Consider the following 15921-nt stretch of genomic DNA (forward strand, 5'->3'; position numbering starts at 1 on the left):
ATGTTATTCTAGGTATTTTTTTCTCTCCTAGGACTAATAAGAATGACGAGCCCTGCCACTGCTGTGATGCCCCAGGGCGGGAACATGTCATCTTCCATGGTGGCCCCAGGCCCCAGTCCAGAACTGCAGCCCCGGACTCCGCGCCCTGCTTCTCAGTCAGGTAGTGTCTGCCAGGCTTTGAAAATTAGCGAGGTTAGAACTACTTGCAGGTACCATGAGATTCAGCCACTGAAGCTGAAGGCACACGCCTTTAATCCCAGCACTCGGGAGGCAGAGGCTGGTGGTTTGCTGTGAGTTCGAGGCCAGCCTGGTTTCCAAAGTGATTCCATGACAGCCAAGGCTACACAGAGAAACCCTGTCTCGAAAAACAAAAACAAAACAACAACAACAAACAAACAGAGAGAGATTCAGCCACTGAGGCTGGATTTCTAACTGCTTTGTTCCAAAATCTACCATGAACTCTCACAGCTAAATGTCAGCATTTCTTCTTAAAATTGCTTATTTTATCAGCTATGCTTAAACATTCCCAAGAAGCATGCTGTCCTAGTTGAGGGTTTCTCTCACTCTGAAGAGACACCATGACCATGGCAGCTCTTATAAAGGAAAACATTTCATTGGGTCTGGCTTAGAGGGTTAGTTCCTCTAAGGCAGGAAGTATGGTGTCAGGCAGGTGGACATGGTACTGGAGAAGGAGCTGAGAGTTCTATATCTGCATCAGCAGGAAGAGAGAGTGACACCCTACCTCCAACCAAGCCCCACCCGCTCATTGTGCCATTCCCTGTGAGGCTGTGGGGCCATTTCCATTCAGACATCATTATACCTTGGGATGTTTAGTCCTATAAGATACATCATGACAGAATTTTGAAGTCATATGAGTTTGGTAAATATTTCATAAGCTGGGCTGGCATGGTGGCGCATGCCTTTAATCCCAGCACTCAGGAGGCAGAGGCAGGAGGATTGCTGTGAGTTCGAGGCCAGCCTGATCTACAAAGCGATCCCAGGACAGCCAAGGCTAACACAGAGAGACCCTGTCTCAAAAAACCAAAAGATAAAAAAATAAAAATAAAAATTTAAAAAGAACTTCATAAGTTAACATGTTTACAGCACTAAGCTTCTTACAGTAAAGAAGAAATTTGTCTGAAATCATTAGGTCTAGCATTTCCCAAACCTAGTTGACTATTTTATTTCGTTTTCCTGTAATAGTAATTTGCTCCTGTGTTTAAGGCAGCATTCGTCTTTAGGTCGCTGGTGGCTGCTGGTACTTAGAAGATACTCATGGACATGATAATATTGGTGGCACCAGCAGATCCAAGCCATGTGCTCAGATCTGGGTCGTAATAGGTTAACTATTGTTCACTCTTTTTAAACAGATGCAATGGATCCACTTCTCTCTGGACTCCATATACAGCAGCAGAGTCATCCCTCAGGATCTTTACCTCCAGCGCATCACCCAATGCAGCCTGTTCCTGTGAACAGACAAATGAACCCAGCTAATTTTCCCCAGCTGCAGCAGCAGCAGCAGCAGCAGCAACAACAACAACAGCAGCAGCAGCAGCAGCAGCAGCAGCAGCAACAACAACAACAACAACAACAACTGCAGACGAGACCTCCACAGCAACATCAGCAGCAACAGCCACAGGGGATTCGACCACAGTTTACTGCTCCAACTCAGGTGCCTGTTCCTCCAGGCTGGAACCAGCTGCCTTCTGGAGCTCTACAGCCTCCGCCAGCCCAGGGCTCTCTGGGCGCAATGACTGCAAATCAAGGGTGGAAGAAGGCTCCCTTGCCTAGCCCAATGCAACAGCAACTTCAGGCAAGACCTTCCTTAGCCACGGTACAGACACCTTCTCACCCTCCCCCTCCTTATCCCTTTGGCAGCCAACAAGCCTCACAAGCCCATACAAACTTTCCTCAAATGAGCAACCCAGGCCAGTTCACAGCTCCTCAGATGAAGAGCTTGCAGGGAGGGCCCTCCAGGGTCCCAACCCCCCTGCAACAGCCCCACCTCACCAACAAGTCTCCTGCCTCCTCACCCTCCTCCTTCCAGCAGGGATCCCCTGCATCCTCCCCAACGGTTAACCAAACTCAGCAGCAGATGGGACCAAGGCCACCTCAAAATAACCCACTTCCCCAGGGATTTCAGCAGCCTGTCAGCTCTCCAGGTCGGAATCCTATGGTTCAACAGGGAAATGTGCCACCTAACTTCATGGTGATGCAGCAGCAACCACCAAACCAGGGGCCACAGAGTTTACATCCAGGCCTAGGAGGTGAGGAACACTGAAACTATTTGTGTTAGTAAAGTTACTGGAGATAGATTTAAGTAGAATGTCAGCTTTTAGTATTAATGGAGGGAGTGAAATGAGAATGTAATCATTTGGTTTTGTGATACAGTGATGACACTTGATATAACTTAGTTAATGTATTTTTATCTTGATATACTATGTAACATCTTACTGGTTAAATATAAGCTAGCTCTCTGGATGAAAATGCCGGGAAAGTTGAAAATAGAGATGTTCGTTTTGTTTCAAACTATTTTTGCTTAATCTTGTACTAGTACGTTAAAATGTCCAGGCCAAACATGTATTTTATTAATAATTTAAACTTCTTATTTGCTGAAGGATTAAGATTATACAGTTGAGCAAAAATGAAAAGATAAGTACAGGATTTTATTGGGGAAAATGCCCTTCTACTTTACCAATTTTGATAATCCTAGTTAGTAAAATAGTAAGCATGGTATTTTTAAAGTATTAAAGGGGACTGAGTTCAAAAATCATTACTTTTATAGTTTTATAATGCCAATGCCTGCTCCTTAGAGAGGGAATTCCACTAGTTATACCTAAAGGAGATTTATTTATTTATTTTGTAAGGTGCCTCTTGTATGAAGATAAAGCAATGGAGCTTAATGTGTGAGAGGTAAAACGATTACAGTAAAACTTATTCATCTCCATGTTTATTATTTATTCTTATTAATCATCTAGGGCACATGACTGTGCTTGGAGCTTTTCAGTAAGGTATAGAGAGTGTCAGTAAAACTGTCATCTGATAAGCATATCCCCACCAAAAGACACCCATTGCCTACCCAGAAAAAACTCTTGCATCTTGAATGCAACACAGCAAAGGCATGCTCCCATGGTTTCTGGTGAAGTTAAGTTGCTCAGCAGTCCTTTCACTCTCTTCTAATTGCTTTTGTTGAAATACGGGCTCTAATATTTGAGTCCTAAGATGCTTTTAGGAAATGTAAGGGCATTTTTGCTCCAAACTTTGCTACTCTGGGCGTCTAGCCCTAGATCAGTGGAATCTGGGTAGTCCCTTCTGCAAATATGATTACTGATTCAGTTACAATGAAAGAATGTACATGGGGACTTGTTGCTGCTAATGGAAGGACAAATGCATATTTGTCTACAAAGAGCTTTTCAGGGCATTGGAAATTTGCCCGAATAAGCAAATTTTAAGTGAGCGTTAGGTATTGTTGCTTTCATAGAGCAATTGATGAGCTCGCCTAGGTGATCTGGCCACATCAAGGCCTGTGCTATAGGATCTGAGATTCTCTTTATTGCAAACATGTTTTTCTGAAATTAGGCCTTCCTAAAAGGATGTAAACTTGAGTAAGGTTACTTCAGAGCATGGTTTCTGGTACCGTAATTATCCTAGTTGCAACAAATCTTTGAGAGAAAGGCATAAGTTGATACAGCCTCATTTTGAAGCTCCTGTGAACTCTTAGCTCTTCAGAGAAACAAGGGCAAACCCTGGAGGGAGGGAGACTTTTCTGCAAAGATTTCCCTCAGAGGGAAACACTGCCCAGCCATCCTTAACTGGGGCCCAGCTCTTTGTTTTATAGTATTTCGTAACCATTTGTTTGAATACGAGAGAATTTAGCATATCCCTTTGGTGCCTGTGTCACAGTGTATAAATATTGGGAGTCTGTTGTACTACAGAGAAAGTGAGCCCTCAAACCTTGCTGTGCTATGGCCTCAGATCACATGTAGGGAGCAGATTGCCATTTTTTCCTTGGCATGTTCTAAGTGTAAATTTTTTAGTATTTTTCATTTGACAGTGCTCATGTAAGGGATTGTGTTGATTTTTTTAACCATCTTTCCCAACCTTATTATTAAAGATCCTACCAGTGTGACAGAGAGAGCTAAGCCAGTGGAAACTCCATGCAGCTCATCCTTCCTTATCCATCCCATATCTCAGCGAGAGTATAAATTTGCTGGATAACCGCCTCACTCGTTGTTTTCTGTTAAGGAATGCCTAAACGCCTCCCACCCGGCTTCTCAGCAGGACAGGCCAATCCCAACTTTATGCAAGGTCAGGTGCCTTCCACCACAGCAGCCACCCCTGGGAATTCAGGAGCCCTTCAGTTGCAAGCAAATCAAAATGTCCAGCATGCAGGTTTGTTTATTTTGATTTAGCCACTTGTATTTTAGCATTGTTAGGGTGGTAAATACCTTGAAAGACAACAGGGGTGTACAATGAACAAGTCCTGGGCTTTCTCTTTAATTTCAAACGTGTAGATAATCTTTGAGGGTGATGACTGAAATGTGGGAGTGAGGGGGAGTTATATGTCCCGAGAATCAGGAGACACCTTAGGAAAGGAAAGGAAACTTCAGAGCAAAAGTCACACGCACACACAGACCAACATGTACAGACACACACAGACGCATACATACAGACACACGTACAGATGAGCACACACTCTTCCATTTCTTTCTATATAGGGGCTTAAGTCATTTGGTCTATATTGTAATTATTCAGTCCGCTTAGTGGAAGGAACAGGTCTCCAAATCCTTGCCTGTTTCAGATCCATCTGTGGCCTGACTTGTTGATCCCTGGATTAGAGTTTGCTCAGGCAAAAGGCATTTTTGGGGAAAAAAACCCATAAATTCATATGTATGTAGGTATATGACATGTTTGAACATCTAACTTTTCAAATCTCTATATACTACATATTAGCTTCATTTGTCTGAATATCTAAATTGAGGTATGCAGTGTGGCATTTTTCCAATTTAAGCAGGCTCAATAGTATAGTATATATAAGAAAGTTCAGAGAAGAAATAACATGTAGTGGATTGGCTAATAAGTATTCCCTGAAGCGTTGTGTAAGCTTTAATGTCATGTTTCTGGGTTTCTTTTGGTTGCTTAGCAACGGCGTGACTAATCTTTTTGCCCTTTCTCATTGAAGTTGTTTGGACTAAGTTAGCTTAAATTTTTCTGAACTTCACTTTTATTATAAATTGCTTAAAGAATGAGAAGAATTCTAGGGCCTGAAAGTCAGCAAGTAAAAGTGTTTTTTCTGGCCTTCCTTGCCAATAGGCATATTTGCCTATACACACATCACACACACACACACCACTCACATATATACTCATAAATAGTAAATAAATAAAATTTTAATATTTTTAAGAAATAAAGAATGAGGGACTAGCGAGATGGCTTAGTATTTTAAAAGGCTTTGTGCTCTTCCAGAGATCCTGTGTTCAGTTCTCAGCATCCGTATCAGTGGCTCATAACTACCTGTAATTCTGGATTCTGGAGATCTGATGCCCTCCTCTGGACATGCACATATGTTGGCATTCATTCACATGCATACATACAGATAAATCAAAATGAAAAATGAAAAAAAAAAACAAAAGAATGAGGGTAGGCATAGGGGCACATTCCTTTCATCTCAGCACCCAGGAGGCAGAGGTGGGAGGATCTGCAAGTCCAGGCTAAGCCAGGGCTACACAGAGAAACCCTGTCTCAAAGGGGGAGGTGAATTTTTCACTTAATAAAAACTTCATACTGTCACTTGAAGAATGAGAGAAGAGTAGGATAAACTATTTGATGCTTCCTATCTGCTAATATAAAACTGTATTCTTGAGTTATATGAATTAGTGTTTTATAGGAAGTTAAAAAACATAAAATTCATAATCCTTGGGGCTGGAGAGGTGGCTAGGTGGTTAAGAGCACTGACCCAGGCGCCCACATGGTGGCTTACTCCAATTCCAGAGGAGCTGATGCCGTCTTCTGGCTTCCACAGGCACCAAGCACACATGTAGTATACAAACATGAACAGGCAAAACACCCGTACACCTACAATAAAAGTAATTTTTTTAGATTTATAATTCTTCCACCCTGGCACAGCTATTTGTCTTTTTAAGGGAGACCTCCATGTGCACTTACTGTCTCCATGTCTCCATTTAAAGCAGTTGTCTTCCTGGTGCTAACGTGGCTCTTTTCACGTCTATCACTTTCTATTCTGTTACCCTGTTTTAGTTTTCTGTTAACTTTAATTACTTCCTGAAAAAAATGTTATTTTATATTTTGTCTCTTGCCAGCTATGCTCTAAAGGAGCAAAGATCTTATCCACTCTTTCGATATTAAATTAGTATTGGAAATGCCCTGTTGTTATTGGATACTCAATAAACAGTTGAGGCTTAGATGGCTGTACGCTGGTGTATACGACGTGTATAGCGCACAGTTTGAACTGATGAAGCTGGGTTAAAAAGCCTTCCTGACGTTCAGGGAAGACTGTGATGGTGTGAGCAATGAACAGTGTACGCTTCCCTCCCAAGCTGCAGCGTGCCTGGTTTTGTAACTTCATTAGACTGCCACTTTTTTAGTTTCTATTTAAAGTTAAAAACACAGAGATAGGGCATGGTTCAGTCAGTACAGAGCTTGCTGTGGAAGCATGAGAACCACAGTTTGGGTTCTAAGAACCCATAGAAAAGCCGAGTGTGGCAGCCACCCATAATCCTAGGAGTTGGGAAGCAGAGACCACGCACATTCAAACATGCACGCCACGCACATGTACATACATACACCAAAAATTACAGGGATAAAATAAATCACACCCGCTCAAGATGTGTACAGCTCAGTAGGAGAGTGCGTACCAGGCATGTGAGAGGCCTTAGGTTCATTGTTTCTATTTTTGGTGTTTTGAGATAGGATGTCACTATGTACTCCAGGCTGGCCTTGAACTTAGAACAGTTCTCGTGCCTCAGCCTCCCAGGTGCTAGAATTACAGGCATGAGCCACTTTGCCCAGTTAAGAATTTTTTTAAGCCAAACATATGGTGCCCTTAAAGGCAACTTAGACCACATTGTTTCAGAACAGCCCACTATATAGTGAGGTGCTGTCTCAATAGAACAAACAAAATAAGATAAATGGTGACTCATTTGAAGTGGGTGGGGTAGATTGGGAGTGTAGCTCTTAATAGAATTCATGCTAGGTGTATGAGAGGCCCTGGGTTCAATCTCCAACATCACTGTGAGATTTGGGGATAAAGCAAGTAGCTATAGGACTATTCCAGTGGTCTAACAATAAACAATGCAAGAGGCCAGGTAATACCTTTGGTTTAAAGAAAACTTAGAGCATGTCCCATGTGGTCCACTAGAGACTGCCACAGAGTAGAATCACAAAACTATTAGCATCTTCCTGTCCACAGCTTCCAGATAAGAAGTTTGCCATTTTTAGGTGACTTTAGCAGAGGTACCCAGTCCTTAGGAAATATTGTTTACTGTCTTCTTTAAAATGCATCGTCCATGCTTTTAATAGCTGAATAGTATTCCATTGTGTAAATGTACCACAGTTTCTTTATCCATTTTTCAGTTGAGGGACATCTGGGTTGTTTCCCAATTCTGGCTATTATGAATAAAGCTGCTATGAACATGGTTGATTTCCAAAGTAGTTGTACAAGTTTGCAGTCCCACCAGCAATGAAGGAGTGTTCTCCTTTCTCTGTATCCTCGCCACCATGTGCTGTCACCTGAGTTTTTGATCTAAGCCAGTCTGACGGGTGTAAGGTGGAACCTCAGAGTTGTTTTGATTTGGGTTTCCTTGATGACTAGGGACGTTGAACATTTCTTTAAGTGTTTCTCAGCCGTTAGATATTCCTTTGTTGATAATTCTGTTTAGTTCTGTATCCCATTTTTTAATTGGATTATTTGGTTTGGTGGTGTTTAATTTCTTGAGTTCTTTATATATTTTGGATATTAGCTCTCTGTCAGATGTAGGGTTGGTGAAGATCTGGGCAATAGAAAGACCTGGAGGGAAGCCAGGCATGGTGGTGCACGCCTTTAATCCCAGCACTCGGGAGGCAGAGCAGGTGAATCGCTGTGAGTTTGAGGCCAGCCTAGTCTACAAAGTGAGTCCAGGACAGCCAAGGCTAACACAGAGAGACGGTGTCTTGAAAAACAAAAAACATAAGACCTGGAGGGGACAAAAGCTCCACAAGGAGACCAATGGAGCCAACCAATATGGGCTGGGGATGGGGTGGGTGCTGTAGAGACTGATGCACCAACCAAGGACCATGCATGGTGAGGACCCAAACCCTCTGCTCAGATGTAGTAGATAGACAGCACAGTCTCCTTGTGGGTCCCAATATTTGGAGAGTAGGGGCTGCCTCTGGCGTGGACTCTAGGGCCCACTTGTTGATCACTTTCCCCTCTACAGGGCGGCCTTGCCAGGCCACAGAGGATAGGACCCAGGTGGTCCAGATGAGGCGTGATAGGCTGGGGTCAGATGATAGGGGAGGAGGGCTCCCCCTTTCTGAGGGTAGGACCAAGAGGAGATGAGGGAGAAGGCTACAATCAGGCTATAAAGTGAACAAATAAAAAATAAAAATAAAAAATTTAAAGTTTAAAAGTAAATAAAATGCAGCATCTAGATTTTAAACACAGTTTTTAAAAGGCATACTTTTTGAAGAAGCATTTTTAAAATGTCTTTTCAGTGTTCCTTAGTTTTTTCTAGAGGACACTGGTGCCTTCTTTGTTTCCCTTGTTTATTCATAATAAAACTCATTTTCTAGCCCATGATGGTTTTTGTTAATTTTATTCACAATAGGATAGTTACATCCTTGCATGGTGGCGTACACTTTTAATCTCAGCACTTGGGAGGCAAAGGCAGGTGGATCTCTGTGAGTTCAAGGCCAGCCTGGTCTACAAAGCTAGTTTAGGACAGCCAGGCCTATTACACAGGGAAACCGTATCTCGAAAAACCTAAAAAGAAAAAGGTAGTTACAAGCCATATTATAAAAATTAATGCTTCATTTAATCTGAAGGTAAACTTTATCTTCTAGTGTTATCTTTATGTTAGTATATGAGAGTAAAGACCTGTTTTCCCTGCTGTATGATCATGGAAAATGTAAGCAGTTACCTCTATCCTATATTACACCTCCAGAGTCTAAAATACTCAAAGAAAGTGTATAGAACACAGCACATTTGTGTTAGTCATTAGATACATGGATGATGGGTGCCTTTCTAAGTATATAATTTGTGTATCATAATAATATGATAATTTTTCATTCTTTATTTTTGTTCTTAAGGTGGTCAAGGAGCTGGTCCTCCTCAAAACCAGATGCAGGTGTCCCATGGGCCACCAAATATGATGCAACCCAGCCTCATGGGAATACATGGCAACATAAACAACCAGCAGGCTGGTAGCTCTGGGGTTCCTCAGGTGACTCTGGGCAACATGCAAGGCCAGCCCCAGCAGGGCCCACCATCTCAGCTGATGGGCATGCACCAACAGATCGTGTCCTCCCAGGGCCAAATGGTCCAGCAACAAGGAACTTTGAACCCTCAAAACCCTATGATCCTTTCAAGGGCCCAGCTTATGCCACAGGGCCAGATGATGGTGAACCCTCAAAACCAAAATCTTGGACCTTCACCCCAAAGGATGACCCCACCCAAGCAGATGCTTCCCCAGCAGGGTCCACAAATGATGGCACCACATAACCAGATGATGGGGCCTCAGGGGCAAGTGTTGCTCCAGCAGAACCCAATGATAGAGCAAATAATGACCAATCAGATGCAGGGGAATAAGCAGCAATTTAACTCTCAGAACCAATCCAGTGTCATGCCGGGACCAGCACAGATAATGAGGGGACCAACTCCGAACATGCAAGGAAACATGGTGCAATTTACAGGGCAGATGTCAGGACAGATGCTGCCTCAGCAAGGGCCTGTGAACAGCAGTCCATCTCAGGTTATGGGGATGCAGGGGCAGGTTCTGCGGCCACCAGGGCCCAGCCCACACATGACCCAGCAGCATGCTGATCCTGCTACTACAGCAAATAATGATGTCAACTTGTCTCAGATGATGCCTGATGTTAACATGCAACAAACCAACATGGTCCCGCCACATGTGCAGACTATGCAGGGAAACAGTGCTTCAGGAAACCACTTCTCTGGCCATGGGATGTCTTTCAATGCACCATTCAGTGGTGCGCCCAATGGAAATCAGATGTCCTGTGGTCAAAATCCAGGCTTTCCAGTCAATAAGGATGTAACGTTAACAAGCCCGTTGTTGGTCAACTTACTGCAAAGTGACATTTCTGCCGGCCATTTTGGTGTAAACAATAAACAAAATAATACCAGTGCAAATAAACCGAAGAAGAAGAAACCACCCCGGAAGAAGAAAAATTGTCAGCAAGATCTAAAGTAGGTTATGATTAGTTTACCTCAACTATTACTTGTTTGTTTCTGTGTAGACATTTATTGATAGAATTTTTGTTTGATTGGTTTTTGTTGTTGTTTGGGTTTTTGTTTGCTTGTTTGTTTTTTGAGACAGGGTTTTGCTACAAGCCTTGGCTGTCCCAGAACTCACTCTGTAGACCAGGCTGGCCTCAAACTCAGAGATCTGCCTGGCTCGGCCTCCTAAGTGCTAGGACTAAAGTTTTGCTCAACCTCTACCTGGCTGAAAGTTTTAATCATATTTAAAATTAGGGCTGGGATGTGGCTCTGGAGAGTACCTGTCTACCCCGCACAAGGAATGCGCAGGGAATAGCGGCAAGAAACCCAAGAGTTCATGGTGATCCTCTCCAAATTTGAAGCCTGCTGGGCGAGATGAACCCTGTTTCTAACGTTAGGTCAGCACAGACATGGTTACCTAACAGTAGCCAGTTCAGAGTTATCTTGCCTTTATCTGTGCTCTTTTCCATTATCATTGTGTTTATGGCAAATTTGCTTTGTGTATATGTCAGTGATATTGTGGAAGATACAGTTCTTTTATATAACCACAAAATAACAGTGGCATGCCTAGTAAAATTAGCCTTATGTTTCCAAATAGTGTTCACATTTTTCTACTTCATTTTTCTTCTTCTAGTTTATTTAAGGATTCCAAAAAAAATGTTAGTATCTTCCAATTGGCCAATAGGTCTCTTAATTCTGCAGTCACAGTGGGAGTTGTATCCCTCAGCCTGAAAAGTGACCAGTGACATCCCAGTGCCATTCTACAGAGCACAGACCTCAAGGTTACCCTGACTGCTTGGGGAACTCAAGAAATGTGTTTGCTGAAGGGAAAACTGCTCATGGAGATACCCTGCCATCTCACAAATAGGGGATTTTTTTTTTCATGTGTGCTTTTCCTCTAAAAGATCCTTATCATCCCTAAAAAGCTTAAATCAGTTTAACTTTCAGTAGAAGTTCCCCAGAGGAGCTCTTTCATAAGATACAACAGGAAGGGTAATTAGCATTTATGCTTCATATCCCAATCCTGAAATTACATATTAAGTTATGTTTCTGACTTTTGGCTAAATGTTTCCTGATTGTTTGAGATGGATTTTTAGCCTATAATCATAAAACTGCAGTTCATAGACATTAACAGGGATGAGTGACTAATGAACACAAAACCATTGTTAGGGCAAGTATGGTGGCTCACTCTTGTTAGCTCAACACTCAGGAAGTTCAGACAAGAGCCTAGCTTGGCCTTCATAGAGAGACCTGGGAGAGAAGGGGGAAAGACTGGGGATGGGGAGAAGCAGAGACAAGAGAAAACTCAAACAAGGGAGCTCTGTTTAAATAAGCTTAAACGCACAAACTAAACCCAGCTGCCTTCACCCAAGCTCCTCTGCAACATTCTTTGGTTTTAGCCTATTATATAAACTTGCTACTTCTTGAATCTTAAATATTAAAAGACAAGACAATCGTTATATATTAACATATAGTTTCCTGAATTCAGACTTAAACACTTTACCTCTTTTTTTTAATGCCTTTATCTATTTATTTCATGTATATGAATGCTCTATATGCATGTACACCTGCATTCCAGAAGAAGGCATCAGATCTCATTATAGATGGTTTTGAGCCACCATGTGGTTGCTGGGAATTGAATTTAAGACCTTTGGAAGAGCAGGCAAATGCTCTTAACCACTGAGCCATCTCTCCAGCCCCTGCCTAACTTTTCTTATCCCTGGTCCTTAGTTAAATTCCTGCTGTTATTAACCTGTCTAAATACCCTTTTTATGGTAGTAACTATTTTATTTCCCTCAATAGGCTGGCAATAAAATTGCAGTTATTCATTTGCCAAAATAAGTATTTTTGCTGTCTTCACCAGCCTTCTGAGAAATGTTAATTGTTGATTCAACACACTTTCAAAAGGACATTGAGCAGGCATGGTGACACATACCTTTAATCCCAGCACTCAGGGAGGCACCGGCAAGCGGATCTCTTTGAATTCAAGGCCAGCCTGGTCTACAAAGTGAGTCCAGGAGGACAGCAATGGCTACACAAAGAAACCATGTCTTGAAAAACACAAAACAAATGATCTTATATAGCATTGGGGCTCCTAGGAAAGAGACAGTAGGCATAGGAAGGTGACCTGCAGTGAGTTCTACCATTAGCTTACCATGAACCCTGTCTTAGACTATTGCAACCTTTGTTTTCTCATCCGTAACAAAAGGAGACTGGAGCAGATAACTGAATTTTGGTAGATTTTGTTTCTTTCTTTGTTTTAGCTATATAAAAAAAAAATTAAAGTGAAAGATACCACAAAACCCTCTTTTATGATTTGAAATAAGTGAGAAGTTATATAAGAATCAAATTAGTATAATGGTTTGGTTGTGCTTTGGACTTGTTGACTGCTGATGGGTTTTTTTAATTTGTTTTGGTTTTGGGGTTTTTTTTTTCCCTCTTTTTATTTATGTGTATAGGTATTTTGTCTGTGTGTATATCTGTACACCAAATGCATATGTGCCTGGTGCCACCAGAGGCCAGAAAAAAGTGCCAAATCTTCTGGATCTATAGGGACAAATGGTTGTGAGCTTCCATGGGGGTGTTGGGGAATTGAACCTGGATCTTCTGGAAGAACAACCAGTGCTTATAACTTCTGAGCCATTTCTCTAGCCTTATGCTACTGGTGGTGCTTTTTTTTTTCAAGGAATTTATGTGGTTTATGAAACTATAATGGAGCAAAATACTATGTAAAAGGAGATAATCAGAACAAAGGGAAATTAAGGTAGGAAAGAAAAGTGCAACTGGGAATAGGAAATAAACCAAATGAGGAGTACAATCATTCTGGTTCCTCAAAAATATGGTTGTTAGTAGGGAAAAAAGAAAGTTTTTCCTTTCTTCCCGACTAAAATTCTAAGCTACAAAAGGAATCCAATGGTTTCATCCAAAAAGCCTTCGTTTTGCAGCAAAGCTAATCACCTTTGTTGTGTTATTCTCCCTCTCTGTTCTCTGAGTACTGTCTCCATCGGTTGCCTTACAAAGTCTGTTGAATCATTCGCACCTAGTTTGAATTTAATAGCTTCACTGAAAAACTGGTTTCACTGGAATAGCATTTCAGAATATTGGTAGCTCAAAATCCTGATCAGGCATTGAAACATCTAAGGGGTGTATCATTTATTGATTGATTATGAATATTCAGTATTGATTTACTGCTTTAGTAAACCAGTAGTTACTCCTTAGCCAGCTTTATACCCAAATAACCACACAGGAGACCGGGATCTATTTAACCAGCCTAGAGCACAGTGCTGCGCAATCAGTACTCCATCCTAAACCTTCCAGCTAGTACACTTTCCTCCCATTCAGATGTCCCACATTATACTTGCTTTTTACTCATATTCTAGGACCAGCTCATTCCTCTTGGTCTTCCCGGGTCCCCCCCACGTGTATCCCATCTCTCCTTCCTGCTCTTTCTCCTCCCTTCCCTGGACCAGGATGTCCACCCTGTTCTCTGTCTTGTTCAGCATTGGCTAGTTGGCTTCTATTGGCAATACGAAGAACAAATGGGGTCGTGTTTACACAAAGTTGAGACAGGAGATGCTTAGAATAAGCATCACAATGCAGTGTCTGGATTGAAACCAGAGAGTGGGGTAGAGAAATCAGCATTTGAATGAGCAAGGGTAAACTGTACACAGCCCACAAGACTGTTATGCCAACAATCATTGTATGAAATATTATACCAGGAAATAGAGGGTAACACTGAAAAAGTACAGTGCTAAGATAAAGTGAATGTTAAGGTTTAATGAAATGGCCAGGTTACTCATAAGTCAGAGTTCAGTATCCAGACTAGAAAGATGCAAATAGTGATAAGAACGATATGTAAACACATTGTAGTTGTTTAAAGTAGGAAGAGGTGGAGCTAGGTTCATGTTTCCCTTATACTCAGTCTGTGCTGCTTCTATTTTAGCACCCCAGATAACCGTCCAGCCGGGCTAGAGGAAGCCGACCAACAGTCACTACCTGGAGAACAAGGAATCAACTTGGACAACACAGGCCCTAAACTGCCAGAATTTTCAAACCGGCCACCAGGTGATAAAATGTTAGCTAAAACTGTATACTTTGCATTGCGTATGCACCTTTGCAAGGCTTCTTTCTCTAAAGTGAAACAATAATACTTTGTCCACTAACTAGTCTGCTTCAGAAATGTAATGTGAATTAAGTTAATCCTAGCATAACTTCTGTAAGTATACTTGTAAATGCCCACAGATGCACACCTGCCTAAGTAGTTGTCATTTAAGTCCTCAAATCAGACTGAGCGCCCTTTTGGTCAGCAGTGTAGTTCTTGTTGGCATAGAGATCTACTCCCTGTACCACGTGTGCCTGCACTGCTTACTTCCTGAGGCCTTCTCAAAGCAGAGGACTACTTTTAGGATTTAAAACAAGATGATGTTTTAATAAAAAAATGTAAATTGTAACTCTTTAAAACATACACAATATATGAAAAGTAATAAATATATACCCATGTGACTTACCATCAGCCTAATAGCTTATAATAAATAGTGCCAGCAGGATTGAAGCCACTTCTCTGACTATAAAATGTTTTCTTTTAAATGTTAAAGAACATAGTTTAATGAAAATCTGAAATTGATTCTTTCCAACTGAGGCATCATGGAGCCAAGAGCAGAGAACCCAGCATCTCTATCCATATTTTCTTTTGGCCTACACAATGACTTATAACCTTATTCCAGAGTGAAGGTCAAAGTTACACAAGCCCTTTCTTAGGGATATAAAGAGTTAATGCTTTATTTCTTCCTCTTAAGTAATTTCACCTCCTTTTTGGCATATTAATGAAAGTAATATTTTTAGGGCTAGTCATTAACCTGGTTTTGATTTATGTATTTCAAAAGTATATCCATTATGATGTCAAGACTTGATGTTACTTATTACAAATTGCTTAGCATCCTGCGGTTGTCACTAATGAGCCGCCACAGCAGCACTGCTGAAGCTAGGCAGTCTCTAGTTTGTGGTGAGTGTATGTTCAGAAGACATTGTGAGCTGGAAGGTAGGTGGCCTCTCGCCTCAGGCATATCTGAACTCTGTGGATTCCAGAGTTCCTTCAAACATTTATTGCCTCCTGCAAGCTGGGAACCTGAGGCTGAATTTGGCCATTAATGGGTTTGAATTGCTAGTGATATCTAAATAAATCCCTGAGTTTAAGTGACTTTAGAAATACGCAATTGCTGTGTGCAGTTGGGTAGTGTCTGCGGGACCCTGGTGGCTCATGCAATCTACTTCTTTCTTCACTACCTGCCTGGCCCCTAAAGGCATCAAGGCTTTGTATCTCTTGACTAATAAATGTAGTTATTGATTGTGTTGTGGGACATTGTGTGGACCTGGCTTTCCCTTTCAACCATCTATCCCAGTCTGTCTTCTTACTGTAAGCCCCTCTGGACTGCTTCCCCCAGCCTCTGGACCCTTTATAATAGCCGAGC

General features: G+C 41.8%; 1 protein-coding gene across 13 annotated transcripts in view; it reads left to right on the forward strand.

Annotated features, from left to right (window-relative positions):
* Positions 1-15921, forward strand: part of NCOA6 (nuclear receptor coactivator 6) — an 82013-nt gene that overhangs the window by 44436 nt on the left and 21656 nt on the right. For 11 of the 13 annotated variants that reach the window (XM_084775752.1, XM_084775747.1, XM_084775757.1 and 8 more), the window contains 5 exons: positions 32-160; positions 1371-2267; positions 4246-4392; positions 9307-10423; positions 14397-14518. In XM_084775752.1, coding sequence (XP_084631878.1) covers positions 32-160; positions 1371-2267; positions 4246-4392; positions 9307-10423; positions 14397-14518 — 2412 coding nt within the window. The remainder of the gene's footprint in view (positions 1-31; positions 161-1370; positions 2268-4245; positions 4393-9306; positions 10424-14396; positions 14519-15921) is intronic. The other 2 variants (XM_084775755.1, XM_084775756.1) reach the window with 2 other exon arrangements.

The sequence above is a fragment of the Acomys minous genome, assembly GCF_964271855.1.
Source record: "Acomys minous genome assembly, chromosome: 3".
Classification (NCBI taxonomy): Eukaryota; Metazoa; Chordata; class Mammalia; order Rodentia; family Muridae; genus Acomys; species Acomys minous.